The following is a 15,593-nucleotide window of genomic DNA, read 5'->3' as shown; positions in this document are numbered from 1 at the left end:
AGTAGCAGTAACAGTAGTAGTAGTAATAGAAGTAGTAGTGTCAGTGATACAAGCAGAAGTAGTCATTGCGGTAATAATTTATTAGTGCTACTAATAATAGCAGAAGTAGTTGTTGTAGTAGTAGTGAATCTGCTAATAGTAGTACTAATAGCAGTTGTAATATTAGTTGTGATCATAGTAAAGTAAAGCAGCAATCACAGTAGTAGTAGTAATAGAAGTATGCATACTTGTAGTTATTCCTGTAGTAGGAAAATTCAAAGCAACAGTAGTACTAATAGTTGTTGGAGTAGTATTCACACTAATAGTAGTAGTACAGGCAGACAAACAAAATAGAAGGTAGAAGAATAGAGTCGATAAATCAATAGTAATTGAGTTATAGTACAGTAGATAAGTGACCAGCTGACATTGATTACCACTACAGCACATGTATAACACAAATATAACTATGTATAATACACTGAAACTACATAATAGAACAAAATATATATAAATGAAGATTTCAAAAATACACAAACTACAAATAATTAAATTAATAATGATTAATTTGGGGTATAAAAAGACAAATAATACAAGTGAGTAAAAACAAGAACGTTGGCCCTAATCGTAACAATATTTCTTTCGTTAACTGTGTTCATTTGTCGATGTTTCGTTGACGTTTTCCTGCGGTAAACAAATAAGTCTCTGCCAGCTGATGCTGTAACGCTCGCCCGGGCCTGCAGGGGGAGCTCCTCAGTCTTGCAGGGGGAGCTCCTCAAGTCTGCAGGGATTCAAAGCGCAGAAGAAGAAGCGTCAGCCTCCACGTGAAGACAAGATGTCGCCGCCCGGAGGGAAAATAAACCGACCTAAAACTGTGAGTAAATAAAGCTTCGTTTACAGGCAAAACCACGCGAAGACGTTTAATGTGCAGTTAAAGACGCGAATAAAAACTCTGATTCACAGTGTGAAACACGCCGCTGGTCTTTTAATTGGGGCTGTCCGCTTCTTTAAATCGATTTCGAGCTCCTTTCTAATATATGTCAGTACTTGGTCGTTTCTCTTGTCTCTTAAATCTCTATTTGGGTCATAATCTTAACATATTAGACACATGTTTGTTTAGTATTTTAGAACTCTTCTAAACACTGAGGCACACGAGGCGGAGGCGGGTGCAACAACCCACATCCTGCTTCTGATTGGCTCTGGTCTGGAGGGGAAACTGAGACCAGCCAATCACAGCAACGCAGCATGGTCTGAGTGTTTTCTCATCATGGAGACAAATCCAGATGAAAACACGAGTTTTTTTTATTATTATTTCTATTTTCTATTATTTAATGAGAAGTGTCGTTGTGAAAAAAACATTTTTCAACTTAATGATTCTCCTGCCAATTCAGTTTATTTGGGTCTTTTGTTATTCATCTGTTCGTTAAAGCGGAAATGGGTGTTCTTGGCTGCAATCTGTTGGATATGGGCCTGTAACTTGTTAAAACATCTGGATCAGGGACCGTTTTTTTTAAGATGATGTTTGATAAAGGCATCCTTAACGTCCTGTGGTACATAACCTGTTAAACTATAAGTTGATCTACTCTGGTATCAATTTACTAATCAAGAGGGAAAATGTCATTAAACAGTGACACCTATTTTATTTGACGTTATTTGGTTGATAGCTCATTGTATTCGGTACATGTTCAGCATTGAATGGTCTGAAAACGTACTTTCAGTTATTTACTTCTCTTACCTTATTAAGAAGAAAGAAAATCAACAATAAGAAAAATTAGTAAAGTAAAAACGTTTTTACTAATTGTACTTTGTGTGTGTGTGTGTGTGTGTGTGTGTGTGTGTGTGTGTGTGTGTGTGTGTGTGTGTGTGTGTGTGTGTGTGTGTCAGGATTTGGGGAGGAATCTCTTCAAGCGTCGTCGAGTTCTGAGTCGAGAGAAGAGGAAGAAGCGTCAGATTGTCGGCGCCGTGGTGGACGAAGGTCTGATCACCATCCACCACCTGAAGAAGAGGAAGTGAGTGTAGACACACACACACACACACACACACACACACACACACACACACACACACACGCGTACATGCATATATCACAGCCGCCTCACACACACTTCTGTGTCCAGGTCGAGTCCTCGAGCAAACATCACACTGTCCGGAAAGAAGAAACGTAAACTGATCAAACAGCTTCAACACCAGAAGAACGCCAAAGAAGGTGTGTGTGTGTGTGTGTGTGTGTGTGTGTGTGTGTGTGTGTGTGTGTGTGTGTGTGTGTGTGTGTGTGTGTGTGTGTGTGTGTGTGTGTGTGTGTGTGTGTGTGTGTGTGTGTGTGTGTGTGTGTGTGTGTGTGTGTGTGTGGTTAAAGAGAGGTTGTTGTTTTGTCAGAGCACTATTTAAAGACATAATTAAATGAAATGATCAATTTGTTTTCTTGTCAAATTCACACTTTTCTCTTGCTTCTGCTTTCACTCGTCTGCAGCTGAAGCTGCGTCGGCGCCACAGACCACGATCCCCGACGACTCGACGGGTTCCACCAAGAAACAGAAGAAGAAGAAGAAGAAGAAAGCAGGAGGTTCCAATGACGACGTGGAGATGGTCGACGCAGAGTGAAAAGACGTTTTTATTAAAAAAAAAAAAAGAAAACTATATCATCAAGAAAAGATTTGTCGTCACGGCAACGCTTATTCTGACAAAATGTTGGTTGAATGTGAGAATGTTTTGATGTATTTGTGCCTCAAGTATAGGATAAAAGCTCCCCAGGGAAACAAATTAAAACTTCTATGATGAAACTATCTTTTTTTTAATTTTACGGTAAAAACAACTCTTTCAGTTCAAATAGTCGATCATCACAGCTTCAAATGTTCCCATTTTAGACAAAAGATTTTTACATCCTCATGTTGAGACAAAATGAAAACTCTTCAGGAAATCATATCTAATTTACATCATTTCTATTTCCTGGGCAACATTTTCTGGTGGAGCTGAACTTTAATGATTTTACAATTTGACCCGTCGGCTCCGCTTCGCAGCATTTAAGTGAAAATGAAAAAAAAAATGTAATTTCATCTTGGCTGCCTGTTTCCATGACAACGATGCTCAGAGTAAATATAAACACAACTTTCGGCTCTGAAAGTGGAACTTTTTGAAAAAGTCACAGGCTGCAACTGTCGCCATTGTTAATGTTTGTAGCACTGGGGTCTGTAGCGACGTCTATAGGCGGGGGTGAGCCGTGATTTCTGGTATGTTCTGACTGTTCTCGCCCAAATTTGACTGGAGATTGGCAGAAAACTGCGTTTTGGATTCTGTGGATTCTCAAGGTTTTCTCAAGTTTCGCCTCATTTCTGCAGTAAAATGTGTTTATTGCACATTGTGGAATCCAGATCAATACATTTTAATCATAGAGCTACAAACTGGTCATTAAAATGATTACAAATGGGATTTTCTTTTTTTTTTGTCTGCTTTTTTTCTTTGGCAAAAACATCAATCACTATATCATTTCCAGCTTTTCTGCCGTTTACATGTAAACACATTGTTTTCGATATGTCGCCATGTAATGTAAACTTCAAGCTTAAACAAAAACGCAGAAACGTGTAAACGGAGCCGAAGTCCTGATAACGATTGAATCACATTATTTTGGCATTGCACATTTTGTAGAATCATAAATAACCATTATTTCTTTATTTGAGTCAAATCTAAGTGGAACTAAAAGTGTTACATTTGATCTTTTAGACAGAATTCCGTTTTTATCCCTTTCATAAATGTTATAAAATTGTGACGATGTTCATGTTTTTTCTCTGCACATTTTTATAGGTGTGATTGCAAGAATCTTCCACATAAATGAATCTTTCATTCAACAATGAGACAAAAATATTAAATATTAATACGGTTTTTGCATTTCTGAGGGTTGTTTTTTTTTTATTTTAATTGCCTTTATATAGATTGGATTTAATCTTTTGATTCTATTATTATTTCTGCGTTGTTCTTGACGTACAGTGGCGGACCTTCGACACACGATTCTCGGTAAATCCGTTTTATTGGGGGGGGTTGATTTATTTTGTTCGCGCGGAGCTTCGCGGCGCGGTTCGCCGGGGGTCGCGGCTCCATCCCCCTCCTTCCAGAGGACAAAGACTGAAGTGGGTCAGACTCCCGAGCGAAGCGGCGCATCTTCCGCACCCGCCGTCATGTAACGTGCTGCTTCATCCTCCTCATCCTCCTCATCCTCATCCTCAGCATCCTCGGCGGCGGGCGCACAGCCGCTATACCTCGCCCGCTCCTCCGGCCGACGCGTCGCCGCTTCTTGTCTCCGCTGCAAACCGGAGGGAAAGCGGGGTTTTTATTTATTTTTTTCCAGCCTCCCGCGGCCGACGTTCGGAGCCTCATGTCCCGGTAACGGAGCGACTTTCTCTCCCGGTTGATGAAGCCTCCCGGCTGCCAGACGAACACCGACTCTTCGCCTCGCTCGCTGCCCCGCCGGAGGAACCATGGAGGCGGCTCCGAGTTAATCCGCGTCCCCGGCGAACGTGCAGGTAAGTCCGGATTGAAAGCGACGCCTGTCCCCGGTCCCGGTTCGGTTGTCTCCCGGTGCTGCGGAGCCGGCGAAGACCCGTTCGTCGGGCAGCTGGTGCGTGGACGAACTCCCGGGCGAACATCGCGCAGCCAGTTCTCCCCGTGTTATCATGATGCATGCTAATAAAACAGACCGTGATTTAATTTTTTGCACAATCCGAGTTTGTTCGGGGAGATTCCCGACCTTTATCTCGGAATAAGAGTTTCTGTGTTTTGCAGCGAAGCCGCTTCGCTTTCGCCTGGAGAAGTTCTCTTTAGCCGCACGCAGCTGAGGGAAAAGCGACGTCGCACGGCTACTTGACCACATTTGTGAGGTCTGGCTTGAGATTTTCGATCTCAAAATAATTTCTGTCGTATTTTAGTCTCACTGCGATCTTTTTTCATCTGTAGTTTTGGTCCTGGAACTGCTCGGCGTCACGTTCGCGTTGCTCTTCGTCTGTTCGTTTTCGTGTGAGTGAACTCAGTTCGCTCTGCCCTCACTGGACCTGCAGACTAAAAAAAACAGCTCAAACTGGATTATATTTCAATAGAAACGGCTGAAATCGCAAAGATTCGCAAGGAGGAGGCTGCCTGACAGGCCGGAGAAAAATCTAAACATGGATTTAAAATGGTTTAATTTGAGTGGTTGATTCTTTTCTTTTCCCTCCAATAAAATAAGTTAAAATAGTTTCAACAGCTGAGGCGATTCAAATGAGCGTCACGTGGACATCAAACGGCTTATTTGTGGTCATTTATGAAGTTAATTATCAGAAATTACAAAGATTTTCTTAAACTACCCCATTTCTAAAAAGTTGGGACACCTGCAAGCAAAACCTCATACACTTACATTTAAATTCCCCAAAAAGAGCTTAAACAAAGTAGCAGATGTTAAAACTGAGACATTTTAATGGAAAATATAAGCTCATTTTGAATCAGTGACAATCACAACTTGTTTATAATAATCAATTCCTTAATTCTTAAATCTATATCTTAAGTGCCGTGGTGTTGACAGTCTGTTGTGATTGTGGGTCGGAGCGTTCGGGTCGCCTGTACGTCTCGTCAAACAGCCGGACGGAGGTGCGGCCGCCTGATAGCAGCTCAGATACCAGCAGCTGTAAAGAACGATAAGAAGACGTGATAGAAACTTGTGTCCCGCAGGAGCCTTTGGACTGTGGACCCGCGAGTCGGCTCGCCGCTGATGGAGGAACCTCCACACACTGCCAACGGTGAGTCCACAACCCCGAGCTACAGTCTGAGGACGACTGACGACACTCCGCTTACAGACTGGAGGACTGGAGGAACCACCGCAAGGACAACTGTGAGTATGACTGTAATGATGACTAAGTATAGCTGTGAGTATGACTGTAAGTACAACTGGAAGAACGACTGTAATGATGACGAGGTACAACTGTGAGTGCGACTGTGAGTATGACTGTAAGTACAACTGGAAGAACGACTGTCTGTGACTGTGAGAATAACTAATAACAACAACTGTGAATTTGACATTAAGAATGACTAAGTACAACTGTGAGCACGATAACTGTGAGGACAACCATAAATACAACTGTGAGTTCGACTGTAACTACAACTGGACTGTAACTAAAACTGGGAGTTTGACTGTGAGGATGACAACTGTGAGTTCGATGAAGTACAACTGGAAGAACGACTGGAAGTAAAATTATGAGTTCGGCTGTCAGTACAACTGTGACTATGAGTGCGAGAATAACTGTAAGAACAACTGTGAGTACGACTGTGAGTTTGACAGTTAGAGTGACTAAGTACAACTGGAACAATGACTGTAAGCACACCTGTGGAGAACGAGTGTGGGAACAACCATGAGAATGACTGTAAAAAAACAACTGAGTATGACTACAGGAACTCTTGTACGCATGACTGTATGTCTTTAAGAATGAATGTGAATACGATTGTGAGAATGTTTGTAAGAACGACTGTGAGTATGACTTTTAAGAATGACCGCGAGAACAACAATAACAACAACCACATAGACAACTGTAAGAGTGTCAGTGAGAACAATAAAAAAAACAACCGTAATTCTTACTGTGAGTGGCCAAACAACTGTAAGTGCAATTGTAAGAATTGAATATATGATTGCTGAGTTTAAGAACGACAGCGATGACAACAATAAAAACAACTATTAGAATGACTGTGATTGTGACTGTGAGTACGACTGTATGATTGTGAGTACAACAGACAACGGTTGTAAACACGGCTTTGTCTAAGTGTCTCAACTGTCAGTACATCTGTGAGTGATTGTGAGTGATTGTGAGTACATCTGTGAGAACGACTGTTTGTACGACTGTTTGTACGCCTGTGTTGGGAGAATAAAAACCCTCTGATGGCCGCCGGTGTTCTCTGGAACGTTCTCTTTTCTCTGTTTCTGGACTTGTGACTTTCAAGACAGTGAGTGAAATCAGGCTCTTTGTCGTTCGCTGTTGCCGTTTCCTCCTTCGACCTCTTGACCCTTTGACCCCCCCAACTCCCCCCACCACACACACACACACACACACACACACACACACACACACTAGGGACCGCTCGTTGTTCCACCAGAGGAAGAAGCTTCATTCCTTCACACTGTTATTCTGAGACAGTCGGGGTGTTTTTTATTTTTTTTGGGGGGGGGGACTATTTAGATGCTCGTGACCTCGTTCAGACTGAATCTAAAAATAAAAATCTGCCTTCACGCTTCTTTATTTTTAGCTTTCTATTTTCCTCCGTTTCTAATTCTGCTCTTTTTTTGCCGTTTGACGGCCGTCAGACAGAGGTTTGAAGTCCAACCGAAGCTGTTTTAATAAAAACCTGAGATTTAGACTGAACCTTCGGCGTGGAGGAACGCGAGAAGCTCACGTTGCGCTACCACACCTTACTTTCCTTCTTTTCTGCAGCTTTTTGTCTTTTTTGTTTAAAAAATCCTATTGTTTGTTTTCTCTCTTCTGCCTGATGACCTAATGCTGCTTCAGCTCCTTCGACTCCACTCTCCTCTCTCCGACTCTGACGCCTCCTCCCTTCTGCTGCCATGACTACTCCTCCCCCCTCCGGTCGACCCTCGCCGAAGCTCCGCCTCCTTGTCCACGCCGTCGCCGCCGCATTCCTGCTGCTGACCCCGGTGCCCGTGGCGGCCGTGGAGCCGGAGACATGCTTCTCCAGGCAGCATCAGATGGCCATCGTGAACGTGCGGCTGGCCATGAACAGGTCCACCACCGTCATGGACGCCCGGGTGGTCCGCTCGGAGAGAGACTGCGTCCTGGCCTGCTGCTCCGAGGAGGTCAAACCAGGTGAGGCCCCGCCCCACAGGTGGTCCAGGTGGTCCGGGTGGTCCAGGTCCTGATGTGTCTCTTATCACTGCATCTTGAGCTCAAACGGCTGGAGCAGCTGGAGTAAAATGTTTTTGTCAGCAAACCTTTGAGAGAACAAAAAGTCAAACTGAAGCTTCAACTTTTAATCAACAGTGGATCTTCATTAACATGAATTCATGCAGTTACCACGGTTACGATGCCAGTGAGGTTCCACATTGTTACCATTTAATCAATTATTCTTCCGTATACTTCTAAATCTGGACGACAGTAATCTTTTCCAAACATAGTACAAAACCTTAAAATAAACAAGGTGAGAGTTTTGAGTGGGCGTGGCTTTAAAGTCACACAGAAATCAGGGGAGTTGATCACATTCAAACACATTTTTCAACACCGTCGTGCCAACAAATCTCAACAGAAAGAACGGGAGTCAAACTCTGATCTTTTATGTTCCTGAAGGTGCAAAGTGCAACATGGCGGCGTTCAACGCCAACAAGCACGCCGGCGAGGACAACTGCTTCCTGTTCCACTGTCAGACAGAGCAGGATTGTCCTCTGATGAAGGCTCAGGAGGGCATCAACACCCACGACATCTACAAAGGTGAACACCGGCCTCTGCTGTCTGTGTCTGTTCAGGATCTCCACGTACGCCGACGACTCTCTGCTAGCAGTGTGTGTGTGTGTGTGTGTGTGTGTGTGTGTGTGTGTGTGTGTGTGTGTGTGTGTGTGTGTGTGTGTGTGTGTGTGTGTGTGTGTGTGTGTGTGTGTGTGTGTGTGTGTGTGTGTGTGTGTCATTCTGACTGTTTTGGTTCGGTCCTTGAAATACAAATTTGAATCTTTGGCCCCCTGGTGGTAAGAATTTATTTAGTTTACATTCTGTTTTTAATTTCGTCCACAGGTTTAAATCACCCGACCACATTGAGACCAACAACAACCACCACCACCACCATAACAACAACAACAACAACAACAACAACAACAACAGCAACCACCACAACGCCGGCACCCACTACAACCAGCACCACACAGCCAACAACCACCACGCAGGCTCCGCCCATCACGACGCCTCCACCTATCATCATCCTCGCCACAGAGCCAGAAGTGACTCCGCCTCCCCCGACCACCACAACCACCACAACAACAGCAGATCCAACGACCGCAGTCGTCGTCGCCATCAGGAAAACAAATAAAAACAACAAAAAGCAAAACAAAGCGGCCAAGAAAGGAAAACATCCTGCTGCTGCCACCACCGCCACCCATCCGGCCTTCAGCCCCACCACCATCACAACCACCACCACCACCACCACCCTAGAGCCTGAGCATAGGACTACTGAGAGCCCACAAGCCACCACTGAACCCACCACCACCACCACTACTACGACTGCTTCTCCCACTACTACCACTACTGCCCCAACCACCACCACCACCACTACGACTAAACCTACGTCTACCGTTCCTCCTCCTCCTCCCACCACCACCAAAACCACCACCACTTCTGCACCCACTACCACCACCACTACTGCGCCTACTACTACCACGACAACTACTGCACCAACCACAACCACCACTACTGCACCAACCACAGCCACCACTACTGCACCGCCCACAATCACCACTACTCTCCCTCCACCTCCACGTACCACCACCACTGATCCTCCGCCCACCACAACCACGTCATCAACAAGTCTTCTCATCGTCCCCAAAGACGCCACTCAGTTGGACCACGCCCTCCAGAACGTGAACGCCAGCCGGGGGAAGGCGGTGGCGGCGCGCGGGGCGATAAAGAGCGGCCTGGTGGCGTTCATGGTGCTGGGGCTCGCCGTGCTAACGCTAGCTTTGGCGGTCGGCGGCCGCAAGGCGATGGAGTCCTTCGACAGGCGCCACTACACGAGGCTGGAGCTGAACGACCTTCACTACGAGGTGTGAGCACGGAAAACACTGTTTCCGCGGCGGGAGCTCAGAGGGACCGCGGGGCCGGGAGTTCACTTAGCATCATTAGCATCGGATAATAATCGCACCTCACTCAGCTGCAAGACTTTTACCGCAGTTTTAAATAGTTTTCTTTAGCGGTTGTGGAAACTACTGGACAGTGATTGGCCAGAAGCTGCATTTTATTCTGATAAAAAAAAAACAACAACTGTGCCATTCTGGCAGAGCTACAGTTTATTTACGTTGAAATACATGCAATGTGATGCTCTGCTTTTTGTGTTTAAACTCTGTCACATCGCACACCGCCCTCAGTCTGACTCCGCCCCCCTCGGAATGACCACAGACGGTGCCTCTGCCTAAATATGAAACTGGGACTGGAGTGACACATTTCTGACAGATTTGTAAACATTTAACATCAAAATACATGCTAACAGCAATAGCCCCGGAGGGCCTCCAGTACAACAGACTGAACAAAGCTTTTTGTGTTATTTTTTTCAGATCTTCAGCTCCGCCCTGATACCATAATGACTTAGGCTCCACCCCTTAGTTTGAGGCTTTTTGTAGTATTTTTCAGTATGTTAAGTCAGGCCCCGCCTGTAATTGGCCGGTAAACACGACCTTCTTCACTATTTCTTTACATTTGACGAGTTCCATTCATAGCGCTCGAATCAAATCCCGGGAAATTATGTACATTAACGCACTGCTTCGTTTGCTATTTAGCTTCTTTCTTCTTCTTAACAAAATGTGTTATTTGCTTGAACACAACAGCACCCGGCAGTTTATTTACATTAAAGTCCACAAACACAACAACATTTAAAAACTAAAACTAAAATACACATTTTTGCACACGGATATAATTTGTTATAGAGTTAAATCGTCTCTAATTAGCTGGATGTTGCAGATGATTTGTTTGTTGTTTTATAACTTTACTGCCCCCTGCTGGAATGTGTGATACACTGCACACCAATCAGCTCTGCCTCCTTTGAGTAATCATGACATAACTGAGCTATTTTTACTTTTTTTAACTGCTCACTCTTGTTATTCATTTCAAGTTGCGTTCCTGATCAAGCCCCGCCTCCTTAATGATTTCACAAAAAAGTGACTTATTGACTTCACATAGGATACTGATTTTATTTCTTTAAAGCAATATCATGTTTTTACTTTCCAGAATGACACAACAACAAAACTTGTTTAAAAAAAAAAATTATAATGATAATCTGGACACAATTCAGAAAATGTTTGTTAAAAAAGCATTAAATTGAATGTAACAGAATGTACAGCTAACCAGCTTCAAACAGCCAGCATTGTGATATCATTTTGTACCAGCAGATGGTGCAGTGAGTCACTTCACCACCGTTTTCAACCCACTGCTGCCACCCAGTGAACAAGGGTGGTACTACATGAAAGTGACATCCTGAACCTTGAACCAGGAGGCCTAATTTAATTGGGGTTTTTTTAATCATTTTGCGATAAAAAAAAAAAAAAAACGAACAACATCACAAGTTAAGTTCTTTCTTTCGTGAGCCGTCGAGACGTTTCACAAGATATTTTTCAGAAATGTGGGACTTTCAGTCTGCGATTGTTGAAGGTTTTTGCGGAACGGACATGGCTTTGCGACACTGGAAGGTCAAAGCCAGGCAGAAACCCTCTGACGCTCCCCAGCAGCAATATCTGAACCCCACCCCTCACCCCCACCCTCCCACCCCTCCACCCCTTAATCTCAGGAAGCCTCTGAAGTGGAGCTGCAGCCCGGCTTCGTGCACACTCACCTGCATGTCTTCTTCCTGCCACACGCTTCAGCCATACGAGTGTAGATGTCAGGCGCACTCTCACTGTGTTGTTTTTGTACTCGTTCCACTTTTTCTTCTTTTTTTTTTTCTGGGATAAACGATCCAGATGATGGATGCAACTTTCTGGAAATCGATGCACTTCTGTATCGCGTCTTTTTGATAAATATGGGAATGTTTTCTTAGCTGAGGGAGACACTGGCTGCCGCTGCACGGCACTATTTTCTTATTAACTTCCATGAGAACATCTGTAATGTTGGGCACAGGCTGCTGAGACACCACGTGGCCACCAGGTGGCAGCAGCGAGGTTGATTTTTACTTCTTTTTTTTTTTCTCCTCCACTTCTTTCTTTGCTTTTTACTCTGATTACTTCCACGGATGGTCACAGTTTGGTCTTGTTTTGTGAAGTGATGCTTTTTGCATAAGTTTGGAATTTGATGTTTTGTTGTAAGGATTAAAAAAAAAAAAATACTAAAACGTGATTTTTGAAACTTCCGCTGTGTTTTATGTCCAAAATGTGTTCACACCTTGGAAGAGATGAAGAGCAACTGATGATTTGATCTGGTAAATAAACCCTGAAATCAGTACAGATCTGGTGTACAGATGCCTGAAACACAGAAACATGCAAGGAAAGTATTCCGATTTTAATCTATGAAAACAGCTGATACTGATCAACTCGTCGAACATTTAAGCTCAAAACACACAAAAGCCTGGATGAGCTGTGATTTACTGCTTCTGAACTCAGATAAAACAAAAGTTATAAAGTCTACCCGGCCGTCTTTCTTCCACCCGCAATGAGATGCCGAGGATGTAATCCATGCACTCGTTACTTCCAGATTGTACTTTTCCTATTTGAACAGCGCGTGACGCAATAAAGAGCGTGAATCCAGATGTGAAGGGAAGGACAAGGTTCTGAAAGTCCATCTGAAAGCCAAAACATCATGTTTTTTTGTGTGTGTGTGTATGAAACAAGAGAAGTAATTTCTATTTGAAGATTTACATGTGAACTGAGCTTATGGAAGTGGGAACGTGAAAGTACGGGAGGTGGGAAGTTTGCTTTAATCTACATGTATGAAATGCAAGTTATCATCATCATCAGGGTGTGAGGGGGGACGTGAAGGAGGAGGGAAGATGAAGATGAGGAGGAGGAGGAGGGGGAGGAGCAGCTCTCACTCACTCACAGCGGAAGGAGACGGCGGAGCTCCTGCAGGACAATGTGAGACGCCGAGCAGGAGAAGCTTCAAGGACCGAGCAGCAGCCGCGATGGCAGCGGGGACGCAGTGATCGAACCTCGGAGCTCCAACCTGTGACCGTCGCTGGAAACCCCCCCTCTCCTCCTCCTCCTCCACCCTCCCCTCGTGTCGGGGCCCCCGGGAGCGGCCGCGGGATGGGAGCACCGCGCTGAGCAGGAGCGGCGCTTGGGCCGAGCACCGGGAGAAAGATGGGAGTCGCGCTGCGGAGCCTGTTGTTGTGCACTTTTTCTTTCCTCGTACGAGGTGAGTCCCCGCTCCCAGCACCACTCCCCGGCTCCACTCCGCCGGAGCGCCTGCTACCCGCCACCGAGAGCGGGGTTTTCCCCCACCCCCCCGGTGAATGTCGGTCCGCCCGGCCCGGGGCCCTCCGGGTCTTCCCGAGCGGAGCTAGCGTTAGCCCGGGATGCAAACCACAAACAGCCCGTGTTAGCGCACTTAGCTGGGGGTAGGGAAAAATAACCCCCAAAAAACGCTCTCCGTTACCCCCGTCGGCCCCGCTACCCCGCGCCGTTCACCCCCGGACCCGGTCAATTACCCCCGGACGTCATCATTTACCCCGGTTTGAAGCCACCAACTCGGGTTTTAGTAACTTTAACCGGCTAATTCGCTTTAGCAGCGGTTAGCACAACAAATGCTATTGGCTAGTTAGCTGGAAGCTAACAGGTTGGAGGAACAACCAGCTGTAAATAAACCGCTCGACTTCGTTTAACCTGCTGATTTTCATGCGAAATGTGACGAAAACGCGACACGAAACCAGCGGAAACTTGAGATTCGGCTGAAAATCCAGCCGGAAAACTACGAGGGAAAAAAACCACAAAAAAAACACGAAAGATGGGATGAAAACAGGAGGAGAAAAAAAGTGGAATTTTCTGAACGATCTGTGATTTAAAGTTGCTTTTTCGATCAAGACACAACAGTTGCAGCTCAAACAAAAAACCCAGGTTATAATTAAACACAGAAAATAAACGAGAGAAACTCGTTGGAATAGATAATCTTGAGATGAAGAGAAGTTTGTTCTCAAGTTGAATCACAGCTGCTGGTTTTTAACTAACAGGCAATACAACACTGAAAGTTTTCTTCATTTGGAAACATCTAACTTCATTTTTAATCATTTTAAATAATGGGGAAGAAGTGGGAGGCCCGTGTTTGATTAATGGACAGTATTTAATTATAGTAATTGTATGAGGTCAGTTCAATCAACAACAAAAAAGTTAATTAAACGAAAAAAAAACATTGAAAGCAATGCAGGACATTTTTGATTTTCTTTTTCTACAACATGAACGAATGAAGTGACATTCATGCTTTTTATAATACCTGTTTTAATATTCGTTATTAGTGTGAAAAACAAACTATCTGTAAATGTTGCGTAGTTCATTCTCATAATGAAATAATCTTTTATTGTTACATATGGAAACGAATGTAGCACAAATATAAGGATAAAAACATCCTTTGCAAGTAGAAATCTGTCCAAAAGGAGGATTATAATACACAAAACCCTGTGGAATAATTACCTGGCCAAAGTTAACCATCTGGAAATCTATTCTGAGTTGTCAAAATGAAGAATAGTCAATCTTTTTAATGACTTTGATACTTCAAAGCAAATCATTTGTGGTTTTTTTATGAGAATCTTTCAGAAAAGCTGAACTTCCTCTCCAGAGGCCTTGTGAAATCATTCAAAGGTTAAACTTCCAAAATAGCTTAAAACTTCTCCTTTTTTTTTTTTTTTTTTTTTTACAGAAATCTGTGAGGACAGTCAGATAATAAATGTGCAAAACACAAATTAAGTTGTTTTTATGAGAATAAAAGTTTTACTTTTTAAAAAGCTGTCGAATTCACAATTTATCAGCAAAACGTGATGGAAATGACTCAAATGTAATTTAAAACTGGGAATAAAAAAACCTTGATATTTGGATGGTTTAAATGTGTATTTAAGTCTTTGTTTATATATTTTTTTATTAGAAATGTTCAGCTTATAAACAGTTAAAGCAACAAGTTGAAATTATAAAATGTCTTAGTGGGATTAAGTCAAACAGTTAAATTCAAAGAAACAAGTTTTAACAAAGATTAAGAAGGAAAGACAATTTTTTTTAACCAAATTTTCAAAAATGATTCCCGTATTTCTTAGATGGTTTAATTTAACCAATTGTGGGTTTTTTTCATCATTTTCCATTGTCAAAGTGTACTGGCTATTCTGTTTTTTATTGTTTTATATTTGTTTTCCATCTGATTTAAAGTACATTTTTCTTTTCTTCATTTTTTTTTCCGTCTTGAAGTCGTGTTTTAGGGTCTTTTAAAGAACTTTTGTTTGTTTGTCTTCCTTCCAGCAGTTTGAAATCATATTTTATTCAGATTTAAACGTTGTTGCTTTATGACGTCATTAAATGTAAATGGCTTTCACTTGTATTTTGAGCAGTTACTAAAAATACTCGACAGTTGTGAGTATATTTTAGTCCCTGTGTTTCTGAAGGTATTTCTTTGCTTCACAAAACCTGCGTGAATTTTTTTTTCACCCGCCCCACAGGCGACCCCCTCCTGCTATATGCGAACAGGCGAGACCTGCGGCTGGTGGACGCGGGGCGGAACAAGGCCAACGCCTCGGTGGTGGTGGGCGGCCTGGAGGACGCCGCCGCCGTGGACTACGTGTTCTCGCGCGGCCTCATTTACTGGAGCGACGTGAGCGAGGAGGCCATCAAGCGCACATACTTCAACCAGTCGGCGGGCGGCGGCGGCGTGGAGACGGTGATCCCGGGCCTGGCCTCGCCCGACGGGCTGGCGTGCGACTGGCTCGGCAGCAAACTGTAC

General features: G+C 43.9%; 1 protein-coding gene across 1 annotated transcript; it reads left to right on the top strand.

The window, feature by feature from the left end:
- Window positions 1–788: 788 nt before the first annotated feature.
- c4h11orf98 (chromosome 4 C11orf98 homolog) lies at window positions 789–3,698 on the top strand. Its single transcript, XM_080518456.1, has 4 exons — window positions 789–850; window positions 1,861–1,985; window positions 2,094–2,182; window positions 2,447–3,698. The coding sequence occupies exons 1-4, from the start codon at window positions 812–814 to the stop codon at window positions 2,575–2,577; spliced, it is 384 nt and encodes a 127-aa protein (XP_080374582.1). The 5' UTR covers window positions 789–811; the 3' UTR covers window positions 2,578–3,698.
- The last annotated feature ends 11,895 nt before the right edge of the window (window positions 3,699–15,593 follow it).

The sequence above is a fragment of the Blennius ocellaris genome (genome assembly GCF_963422515.1).
Source record: "Blennius ocellaris genome assembly, chromosome: 22".
Lineage (NCBI taxonomy): Eukaryota > Metazoa > Chordata > Actinopteri > Blenniiformes > Blenniidae > Blennius > Blennius ocellaris.
Note: the sequence above shows the minus strand (reverse complement) of the source record. Positions and strands in the feature narration are given on the sequence as shown.